Below are 12,107 nucleotides of genomic sequence, written 5' to 3'. Positions count from 1 at the left end.
CTAATTGCTTTAGGTGCAAGGTTAGGTTGTTTATTTGAGATGTTTCTTGTTTCTTAAGGTAAGATTGTATTGCTATAAACTTCCGTCTTAGAACTGCTTTTGCTGCATCCTATAGGTTTTGGGTCGTCGTTTTTTCATTGTCATTTGTTTCTAGGTATTTTTTGATTTCCTCTTTGATTTCTTCAGTGATCTCTTGGGTTATTAAGTCGTGTGTTGTTTAGCCTCCATGTGTTTGTATTTCTTACAGATTTTTTCCTGTAATTGATATCTAGTCTCATAGCATTGTGGTCGGAAAAGATACTTGATACGATTTCAATTTTCTTAAATTTACCAAGGCTTGATTTGTGACCCAAGATATGATCTATCCTGGAGAATGTTCCATGAGCACTTGAGAAGAATGTGTATTCTGTTGTTTTTGGATGGAATGCCCTATAAATATCAATTAAGTCCATCTTGTTTAATGTATCATTTAAAGCTTGTGTTTCCTTATTTATTTTCATTTTGGATGATATGTCCATTGGTGAAAGTGGGGTGTTAAAGTCCCCTACTATGATTGTGTTACTGTGGATTTCCCCTTTTATGGCTGTTAGTATTTGCCATATGTATTGAGGTGCTCCTATGTTGGGTGCATAAATATTTACAATTGTTATATCTTCTTCTTTGATTGATCCCTTGATCATTATGTAGTGTCCTTCTTTGTCTCTTGTAATAGCCTTTGTTTTAAAGTCTATTTTGTCTGATATGAGAATTGCTACTCTAGCTTTCTTTTGATGTCCATTTGCATGTAATATCTTTTTCCATCCCCTCGCTTTCAGTCTGTATGTGTCCCAGGTCTGAAGTGGGTCTCTTGTAGACAGCATATATACGGGTCTTGTTTTTGTATCCATTCAGCAACTCTATGTCTTTTGGTTGGAGCATTTAATCCATTTACATTTAAGGTAATTATCGATATGTATGTTCCTATTACCATTTTCTTAATTGTTTTGGGTTTATTATTGTAGGTCTTTTCCTTCTCTGTGTTTCCTGCCTAGAGAAGTTCCTTTAGCATTTGTTGTAAAGCTGGTTTGGTGGTGCTGAATTCTCTTAGCTTTTGCTTGTCTGTAAAGGTTTTAATTTCTCCGTCAAATATGAATGAGATCCTTGCTGGGTAGAGTAATCTTGGTTGTAGGTTTTTCTCCTTCATAATTTAAATATGTCCTGCCACTCCCTTCTGGCTTGCAGAGTTTCTGCTGAAAGATCAGCTGTTAACCTTATGGGGATGCCCTTATGTGTTATTTGTTGTTTTTCCCTTGCTGCATTTAATATTTGTTCTTTGTATTTAATTTTTGATAGTTTGATTAATATGTGTCTTGGCGTGTTTCTCCTTGGTTTTATCCTGTATGGGACTCTCTGTGCTTCCTAGACTTGATTAACTATTTCCTTTCCCATATTAGGGAAGTTTTCAACTATAATCTTTTCAAATATTTTCTCACTCCCTTTCTTTTTCTCGTCTTGTTCTAGGAACCCTATAATTCGAATGTTGGTGCATTTAATGTTGTCCCAGAGGTCTATGAGACTGTCCTCAATTCTTTTCATTCTTTTTTCTTTATTCTGCTCTGCAGTAGTTATTTCCACTATTTTATCTTCCAGGTCACTTATCCGTTTTTCTGCCTTAGTTATTCTGCTATTGATCCCTTCTAGAGAATTTTTAATTTCATTTATTATGTTGTTCATCACTGTTTGTTTGCTCTTTAGTTCTTCTAGGTCCTTGTTAAATGTTTCTTGTATTTTCTCCATTCTATTTTCAAGATTTTGGATCATCTTTACTATCATTATTCTGAATTCTTTTTCAGGTAGACTGCCTACTTCCTCTTCATTTGTTAGGTCTGGTGGGTTTTTGCCTTGCTCCTTCATCTGCTGTGTGTTTCTCTGTCTTCTCATTTTGCTTAAATTACTGTGTTTGGGGTCTCCTTTTCGTAGGCTGCAGGTTCGTAGTTCCCATTGTTTTTGGTGTCTGTCCCCAGTGGATAAGTTTGGTTCAGTGGGTTGTGTAGGCTTCCTGGTGAAGGGGACTAGTACCTGTGTTCTGGTGGATGCGGCTAGATCTTGTCTTTCTGGTGGGCAGGTCCATGTCTGGTGGTGTGTTTTGGGGTGTCTGTGGCCTTATTATGATTTTAGGCAGCCTCTGTGCTAATGGATGGGGTTGTGTTCCTGTCTTGCTAATTGTTTGGCATAGGGTGTCCAGCACTGTAGCTTGCTGGTCATTGAGTGGAGCTGGGTCTTGGTGTTGAGATGGAGATCTCTGGGAGATTTTTGCCATTTGATATTACGTGGAGCAGGGAGGTCTCTTGTGGACAAGTGTCCTGAACTTGGCTCTCCCACCTCAGTGGCACAGGCCTGACACCTGGCCAGAGCACGAAGACCCTGTCAGCCACACGGCTCAGAATAAAAGGGAGAAAAGAAAGAAAGAAAGAAAGAAGAAGATAAAATAAAATAAAATAAAATAAAATAAAGTTATTAAAATAAAAAAATAAAAAATAATTATTAAGAAAAATAATTTTTTTAAGTAATAAGAAACAAACAAACAAAAAAACGGACAGACAGAACCCTAGGACAAATGGTAAAAGCAAAGCTATAGAGACAAAATCCCACACAGAAGCGTACAGATACACACTCACAAAAAGAGAAAAAGGGGAAAAATATATATATCGTTGCTCCCAAGGTCCACCTCCTCAATTTGGGATGATTCGTTGTCTATTCAGGTATTCCACAGATGCAGGTACATCCAGTACCTGAGGCTGCTGGGAGAGATTTCCCTTTCTCTTCTTTGTTCGCACAGCTCCCGGGGTTCAGCTTTGGATTTGGACACGCCTCTACCTGTAGGTCGCCTGAGGGCATCTGTTCTTCGCTCAGACAGGAGGGGGTTAAAGGAGCAGCAGATTAGGGGGCTCTGACTCACTCAGGCCGGGGGGAGGGACGGGTACGGATATGGGATGAGCCTGCGGCGGCAGAGGCCAGCGTGACATTGCAGCAGCCTGAGGCGCGCCGTGTGTTCTCCCAGGATCACGGGAGCCTGGCAGTGGTGGGCTGCACAGGCTCCCGGGAGGGGCGGTGTGGAGAGTGACCTGGGCTCGCACACAGGCTTCTTGGTGGCGGCAGCAGCAGCCTTAGCGTTTCATGCCCGTCTCTGGGGTCTGCGCTGATAGCCGCGGCTCGCGCCCGTCTCTGGAGCTCCTTTAAGCGGCGCTCTTTATCCCCTCTCCTCGCGCACCAGGAAACAAAGAGGCAAGAAAAAGTCTCTTGCCTCTTCGGCAGCTGCAGACTTTTTCCCGGACTCCCTCCCGGCTAACACCGAAGCCCAAGCCTCAGCTCCCAGCCCCCGCCTGCCACAGAGGGTGAGCAGACAAGCCTCTCGGGCTGGTGAGTGCTGCTCGGCACCGCTCCTCTGTGCGGGAATCTCTCCGCTTTGCCCTCTGCACCCCTGTGGCTGCGCTCTCCTCCGCGGCTCCGAAGCTTCCCGCCTCCGCCACACGCTGTCTCCGCCCACGAAGGGGCTCCTAGTGTGTGGAAACCTTTCCTCCTTCACGGCTCCCTCCCACTGGTGCAGGTCCCATCCCTATTCTTTTGTCTTTGTTTTTTTTTTTTTTTCTTTTGCCCTACCCAGGTACGTGGGGAGTTTCTTGCCTTTTGGGAGGTGTGAGTTCTTCTGCCAGCGTTCAGCAGGTGTTCTGTAGGAGTTGTTCCACATGTAGATGTATTTCTGATGTATTTGTGGGGAGTAAGGTGATCTCCGCGTCTTACTCTTCTGCCATCTTGAAGCTCCTCAACAACTTAAGATTCTTTGTGTTGATTTAAAAATAGTTTTTAAAAAACAATCTCTCATGCCCTATTCCATAACTCCACGCTACCTTTTGCTGAGTAGTGTCATTTTTTAACTTTTTTGACCAGGTCCTCAATAAGAAATCAAATGTCCACTGTGACCCAGGGCACAAGTACACGTAAATATATGTCAATATATGTGTTGTGTGAGTGTGAGTGTGTGTGTGTGTCTGAGGTTAAAATCACAAAGACTTGCTCACTGATTACGGACTCTGATCCATAATGTCCCATTATGTGCATGAGTGCCTATCATAACCCGCTATACTCATTTTCTGACCCACCAATGGGTCAAGGTCAAGATCCACAGTTTGAAGAGCCCTGGGATGTGGGAGCAATGTGTTAATAGGAGTGAGAACCCTCCGTTTTTTTGCTACTTCTACCTTTGAACGTGAAAATTTTACTCTCAGGAGCAAACTGAGGTGACTGGATTGGATCATCTCCAAGGCCTCCTTCTGTTTTAATCTATCATCAGGGAGTTTCCACCTTCACGCAGATGATCTCCCTTCATCTGGTAAACAGGAAAGGCAGTGCATTTTTCCCCCTCTGTGCAGTACTGACTGCTCCCACGTGCCTCCCATCACCCCTACTCCTTACCCACGTCCATTTCTAAGGGGCTTCAGTGCTGTCAGCTGCTCAGCCCAGGGGCCTGACTCCATCCACAGCTGTTGTTTGGATCATCGGTCCCAGAAACCATGCTGGCTGGGGATGTTAGGCCCTAGGGTCTACCCCAAAGCAATATAACCTTGCAGGGTTAAATCAAGTAAGCACAGTATTAATATTTACATGGATTCCTAGTGACATATGTTGTGTCTTTAATGGCCCATCCATCAGACTTTTAAACCATAACAGATCTACTTTGAATTTAGGACATGTTTTTCACATTTGGAAATAGAAACTCTGACCATATCTGGCAGCAAAAGTCTAAACCTCCTGAAAAGAAAATATAAACTTCCCAGTTCATTAAAGTAAAAAAGAGAATTTAAACACAGTATATTTACTCGTGGATAGAGAAGTTTCTCTGACTATAATCCCAAAGTGATTTTGAAAATCACAGGGTGCCCAAAGCATTATGGTAAATTCCTCTTAAGTCAGAAAGATAATTATCTGTATAATTTCTGTGTATGCACTAAACAAACATACACACACACACACATATACATAGCCACAAAACTCTACCAAAGCTGATGTTAATACGTGAGGACTCCTGAGTGGTGAAGTCTGGATAGTACAGTCAATTAAGGAGTTAAAACTGAGTGACAGTATCTTAGGGGCTGCAAGAGATTTGCATTTTTCTACCCACAGGATTCTGTGATAGGGCACCTGTCTCAGCAGACAACCAAAAAATCCAGTGCAGGACCATAGTGCACTTACCTTCCCCACTAAGGAAAAAAAGTAATGCTTTAAGTATGTGTCCATTCCATGTACAGCTTTTCACTGCATAGTAACATATATATATGTGTGCATGTGTGTGTGTGCGTGTGTGTGTGTGTGTGTGTGTGTGTCAATATATAAACTTGAGAGAAGTAGGCAATGTCGGCTAGTAGATAAACAGAAACCACAAAGGATTATTAGAATGACTACCTCCATGGATTAAAAAATTAGAGGCATTACATTACATTAGATTACAGCTAACATTTTAAACACAGAACACTAGTATGAGAAATATGTATTAAGATTGTGTTCCATATTTTCCTCAAAGAATTAAATCAAGTTCCTATTAATATTTAAATATCAAATAATGATGATCTTATCTGTTACCTTGCACCAGGATTCTTCCTTTGACACTTCACTTCCTACAATCCAGGCTACGTGTTAAGAGATGCCTGCGCTGATTCAATATATCCTAGTATTAGTAGGATACTAGTAAATAGTATTGCCAATATTTGCCAGCCAGTATAATGGTACATGTCAAAATTTGGGGAAATTTGTAAGTATTAGTACTATAATAACATAGAAGCCATCAGACCACATTTCATAGTTTTATTGAGACTTTTTCAGTTTTAACTGTCTATGGTAGGTACAATTCTAATGACCATGATTATATCAAAGCTCTGCTGTTATTACCAACAGCAGATATGAAGTTGGCTGCCATGCCATGGACACACACACACACACACACACACACACACACACATTCCAAGCTGTACACTCCTGCATGCAAACTTATAGAAAATGTACATTCCTTTTAAAACACAATTATGCACAATTAGTCTGGAATCTGTTAAGCTACCATTGATTTAGATAAACCTGAGAAAGCTCAAAATGTCAAGTAACACTGTTTCCATACTGCTCATTCAATGGCACTATTAATCACAAAGAAATCTAGTTCAATTATCTATATTAAAATTACAGATATTATAAAAATAAACATTTTGGCAAAAGCACTAACACATACTAGAATTCAAATTCACAATTTTTGATATGTAACATATATTCCCCTTCATATTAATTTGCAGTGATGTGTATAATACAATGTACAACAGAACTAAAAAACTGTAACAGGATTCAGCAGCCAAATAATATACAGTTATTACTGTAAAACTTGGAATTAAAGTTATCAAATGAACAAAGAAAACAATAAAATTACTAGCAGTGTTGAACTTGCTGGTAGTGTGTTACTTAGAAACTCCATCTCAAAGAAATTAAGACTATACTATTTCACCTTGAGAAGAAACACAAAATAAAAATTGAAGCGGAACTGAGCACAGTAACTGATTACACCAGCTGCCTCTTTCTCTCCCCATCTCCCTAAAGTATTTCCTCAAACTCTAATGTTGTATCTGTAATGCCCATCTCAGCAGACTTCTAAAACATAAGAGATCTCCTCTGAATTTAGGACAAGTCTTTTGCATTTGGAAATGGGAAGCTCTGACTGTATTTGGGGACACAATTCCAAATGTATTAAAAAGACAATATAAAGTTTTCTACAATAGTATATAAAATGTAGACAACACAGACCCAGTCTGGCTAAGATATTTTGTATTTACTATCGACTGACACCAAACTGTGTCTATGTAGAAAGAACCCTAAATAAAAAAATAAACGTGCAAAAGCGTTTGTAGAGAAAATGAATCACTTGTGTCACAAAACAGATTTTCATATTTTAGATAAAAGAAATCTGAAGACTTAAACATTTCAAGATACTGATATTTGGAAAGCATCATAATATACAGTAACTCTCATTTTTTATGCATCATATATTATGTAAAATACACCAGTGTGACATATTAATATTATACATTGTAATAAATATAATTTACCTCAGTATGGTGGAACTTTCAAGAAAGTTCTTCAATCTGTACAATGGAAGGGCTGTGAGCTTCATCAATAAATACTATTATGATAGTTACAATTTGACCAGCAAAGTTAAAGCTTCACTACATCTCTAACTAGTTACACATCTTTATTGTCACTAGTCCAATTCCAGCTGCTACAAGCTGCTACATGCTGTAAGCACTGACATCTCTTGTATCCAAAGGCAGTATAGTGCACTGCCCTGAGGAGACTGAGAAAACCTACAGGTCATATCCGTATCACAGTCGGTGAACTTTGTATGAATTTTCAGTCAAGGACTGGGATTGAACAGTCCTGGAAAATACAGTAGCAGACTTCATGCACCTCTGGCTTTACCACATCCCCTAAGGCCCCAGCAGATGGATGTCATCCAACCCTTTTAATCCACGGAGAGTGGTCTTGACAGGGTCAAGAGTTCCACAGCTGGTCAAGTGGCAGTGTCACCATTTTAACTCCAAATCCTGCTCTCATGCTGTATCTCTTCTTGGTCTGTGTTTTTAGCATTTCAGTGCAAACACACATTGATGTTCAAAGAATCAAAGATAACAACTGATGAGCCATAAAACGCCTTGAGCTTGGCATTCAAACAGTTTTGTAGTGTGAAATTTAGTTAACTGATAAGTTCTGTAGTTTTGACTCTTTTATCAAAATGCCAGGAGATTTCTGCCTTTACTCGTAAAATACCTACTCTTATCATATATCATGAATCAGCTCTTCAGCCCAATAGATCACCGCTTTATCTTGACCCTCTGTATGTTTTCATTATTAGCGGACTCATCCCAGAGACCAGTTTGTGCCTGGAAGGGGCTGGAGAGATCATTCTTGTCACTATCAGGCAGGCATCTGCATGTCATCATTGTCTACCACGTGATGTATGAAGCTAAAGAAGAAACACTCTGGAAAAAGCATGCCAGGAAGTAAAAGGGCGTTTCTAGTCACTGTTACTATCCAGAGAAGAAAGTTCTCTGGAAGCTGAAACAATGTACTTAACACATACTGTAAACCAGGCTGGGCATCAGACCTAAAAGGAAGAACACTAAAGTAAACGGTGAGGGAATATTATAGAAACGTGTACCATTAGCCTTTGAGTTTAAGGATGATACGGGCTTTGACATTTCCATTTTGGCCAATTTAGTGATATTAATATTAATTTAGTGATATTAATTGGCCGGGGTAACACACTCATGACATATCTTAGTCTTTTTCTTTTAGGATTCCACAACAGACAACACTGCAGGGCCCTAGCCAAATGAGAGCCTAGCTAACCCTTCTCTTTTCTCAAAATGAGGAGGTGTAGGTAGGACATCTAGAAGGTTTCTTCTTGATTTGGTTTCTATAATTCTGTGCTTTAAGACTGAACATGTGAAAAAGCAGCACTCTTTAGGATGGCTAAACACAGCTTTTCTTCATTGATCTTAGTGGCTGGAGCCAATCTAGGAAGAAACTTTAGGGCTCACAGATCTGTAGTCCACTGAGGCCCTGCAAGAACTGAAGCCCAGCTCTGACTTCCCTGTCACCAGGTCCCACAGGGCGCTAAGGTTCTCACCTTGAGACACAGCCCCAAACTGCTCTACATATAAAGTGCTTTCAAACAAGTTACCCCACCATCAGTTGCAGACTCTGATATTGGCTTTGTTGGGGGTACCTTCACAATTAAAAATTCCTTTGACACTGGATTTATTTATTTGGTGTTGTAAATTGTCACCTCACCTCATTATTCGGCATTATATCGAATTTGACCATTTCAAAGGCTAGAAATGCAGCATTTCAATATTCACTGAAAATCGTTATTAAAGTTATTGAAGTATTTTACAGATTTGTCATTACTGCCTGGCAGAGGGAAAATATAAAAGAAAACACTGTCTGGTGGTCTTCTCTTAAACTATTACTAGTCTGATTAGTAGTTTCTATACCTTACTTTTTTAGTGCTATGGTACTTCAAGTACTTAAATTTAATTCTTCATATTTCCCTTTCCCATATGTTTGGAGTTTTTTCCTTCAAATATGAGGAAGTAAGATCCAGTGAAGCATTATAGCATTTCATTCTACCAACACAACCCATACAAATTCTGCCTTCTTCTTTGTATATTGCATTTAATGTTTTCCAGCATTTGGAAGGAGCAAAAACAAAACAAAACAAAAAAGGGCCTTTACACCATAATTAATTTAAACTAAAGTCCTTATTCTAAAAATGTCTTCTCCCCACTCCCAGTTGCCTCATACATTCGAGAATATGTTTGCAGGCTATGCATTACGGATGACTGTCAGCAACTCTCCCGCCTGCCCAACATCCCTCAACTTGCTAACAGTTACTCAACTTTGGTCTGTAATTTATCTGTGATTTTTAAAACTGTTTTTACAGATGGAAGTGAGCATTTGTACTGGAACACAAACACTCCTAGGGCACTGCACAGCAGTGGTGCAAGTAAATGCTCTTTGTCACAGGAAGTCTAACAGAGTTCGTGGTGTTTACAAGGAAAGTACATGCACTTCGATTATTTTGAAGGCATTTTACCTGTAAGGTAATATATACAGGATTCCACCCCCAAACATTTAGCACCCAACACAGAGTGAGCAGTTTTCTAGAAATAACTGGGAGATAATCACTTTTTAGACTTGTAAATTCATTGACTTGACTTTTCTATTTAATTCTCCAAAGTAATTCAGCCAGCCATCACCTATGCTTACAGGACCAAGAGACACCCAGCTGCAATCTGTTCATCTGCTACTGAATGAACCGAGTTTAGTATTTTGCTGTACTACAGTAATTTGAGAATGTGAAGTTTCAATTTGTTCCTACCTCAGATTACTAAAAACAATAAGACTAGATGAATCACAAACTCAAGTTTCAGGTGGTCAGTTTTCTTGGAGAAGTTATTAATATCCAAATAGCTCCAGTACTCATGTAAACTTTAAACAGAAGAGCTTGCAAATTCTAAAGGCAGAAGAGAAAGTAAATATTTAAGTAGGATAGTATTATTTTATGTTACATACTTCTGGTGAGAAAGAAGGAAGTCCTTGAAAGCAAACCCAAACAAGCTAAGTGTGGGTGTAGGCATTTCCACTTCTCTTTTTTTTTTTTTTTTTTTTTTTAAACTTACTGCTTTCTTGGTTTGAATCTTCTGTAATCTTACTAGAAGCTTAAAGGGGAAAAAAGCACTTGGCTCTATTAAGCATCCTACCATGTTACAAAAGTGGGTGTTTGGGAATTCTTGCGTCTTCACAAGCTTGTATCTCCATTCTGCTTGAACTCGGATAAAATATTGAGAGTCATGTCTTCACTCTTGGACTGCAAATTTGCCTCACTTCTTCTGGAAGCTTTCCTGGTGGCTCGGGAGAGTCTCCTTCTGAAAGTATCTCCTGCCAAGAAATAGAGAATGGGGTCCACACAACTGTTGAGACTTGCTAGACCTCTTGTCACCTGATAAGTGGCATAAACCCTGTCATTGAAAGCACACATTTCTGGGGTCTGAAAATCCAGCCGGGCCCTCAAATTCATTGTTTTCATCACGTGGAAAGGGATGTAAGACACGGCAAAAACAGTCAGTACAATAATCACCAGGTAAATGGATTTCCTCCTCAGAGGCGAATTGTCCAGGTCTTTGTAAATCAAAGCTCTCACAATTAATCCGTAACAGCCCAAAATCAGCACCAAAGGAACACAGAACATGGCCACGGTCGTGCACATGCTGTAGATGAAATAACTTCGCAGGTACTCGTCTGAGGTGGTGTCATAGCAGGTGATGGTTTTGTTTTTCCGGATCCCGGTGCCGGAATAGAAGAGGATGGGGGAGATCCCCACCACCACGATGAGCCACACGAGCACGCTGATACAGACTGCGTTCTTCTTCTTCAGCCTGCCCAGGGACTTGAGCGGGTACACCACGCCGCTGTACCGGTGCGCGCTGATGCAGGTCAGGAACAAGATGCTGCCATAGAGGTTCACATGGAAGATGAACCTCTGCAGCTTGCACATGGCATCCCCGAAGATCCAGTCGGTCTTATTGAAGTAGTAGAAGATGAGCGCCGGCAGAGTCAGCACGTACAAGAAGTCCGCCAAGGCCAAGTTGAACATGTACACGGAGATGCCGCTCCACGGCTTCATGTGGAAGACGAACATCCAGATGGCCACGCTGTTGCCCAGGAAGCCGACAATGAACACCAAGATGTAGACAGCTGGCAGGTAGTAGAACTGGAAGCCTGTCTTGGTCAGCGCGCATTTGAACGGAGAGGCGACGGCGGCGGTGGAGGCCACTGTGCTGTTCCCCCAGGGCAAGCCCGGGCCGGCCAGGAAGGCAGCGTCCGTCCCATTGGGGACCGCCGGCCACAGCACCTCGGTCATTCTCTCCTCCCCGACTTAGGCGGCGGCTCCAAGGGGCGAGCGGCGGCAAGAGGGCGGCGGCGAGGGGCGCAGCGAGCATCGGAAAGGCGGGCGAGCAGACGGGAGGGGGCGCCGGGGATCTCCGCGGGAGGGGGCAAGCAGGGGCTCGCCCGCGCCGGCTCCGGCCCCGCGGTCGCCGCGGGCCATGAAATCTGCCCCGGGCCGCGACCGAACCGGACTGGCCGGAGGACCAGCAACTTCCCGGTGAAGCTGGCAGCGCCGAGGTTACACAACAGGGCGCGAGGGACACCGCCGCCGACAACTTTCCGACTGCGCTTTCCCGAGGGACCGCGGGTTAGCGCCGGAGAGCGCGCCGGGGGCTCAGTGAGGTCGAGCCAAACTCGCTGCTCTGCGCTCCGAGGTGGGGAGGGCGCGCCCCAACCGCCTTCCCCCAAATATCAACTTCGTTTGGGCATCTTCCTGCTCCCTACCTTGCAAGCCAGCAGCTCGGCTCTAGGGCCCGCGCCGCTGCCTCCGCGCCCCCCGGCGCTCAGCCTCTGGGGGCCATCGGAGCGTGCGTGGTCGCAGGCTCGTGCGCTTCTGGATCGCGTCCGGCTCGCCGTCTGTGTGAGCT

The 12,107-nt window shown here is 42.4% G+C and overlaps 1 protein-coding gene across 2 annotated transcripts; it reads right to left on the bottom strand.

Moving 5' to 3' along the window:
- Nucleotides 1-5,824: 5,824 nt before the first annotated feature.
- P2RY1 (purinergic receptor P2Y1) lies at nucleotides 5,825-11,640 on the bottom strand. 2 transcript variants are annotated; one of them, XM_082459623.1, is made up of 2 exons: nucleotides 10,335-11,640; nucleotides 5,825-8,173 (listed from the first exon to the last, which is right to left on the bottom strand). In XM_082459623.1, the coding sequence occupies exon 1, from the start codon at nucleotides 11,492-11,494 to the stop codon at nucleotides 10,373-10,375; it is 1,122 nt and encodes a 373-aa protein (XP_082315749.1). In that variant the 5' UTR covers nucleotides 11,495-11,640; the 3' UTR covers nucleotides 5,825-8,173; nucleotides 10,335-10,372. The 2 variants fall into 2 exon arrangements, with proteins under 2 accessions (XP_082315749.1, XP_082315750.1); XM_082459624.1 differs by having other exon boundaries at nucleotides 5,825-7,949.
- Between the last annotated feature and the right edge of the window lie 467 nt (nucleotides 11,641-12,107).

The sequence above is a fragment of the Balaenoptera physalus genome, assembly GCF_965194825.1.
Source record: "Balaenoptera physalus genome assembly, chromosome: 4".
In the NCBI taxonomy this organism is placed as follows: domain Eukaryota; kingdom Metazoa; phylum Chordata; class Mammalia; order Artiodactyla; family Balaenopteridae; genus Balaenoptera; species Balaenoptera physalus.
This window is presented reverse-complemented; position numbering and strand designations above follow the sequence as displayed.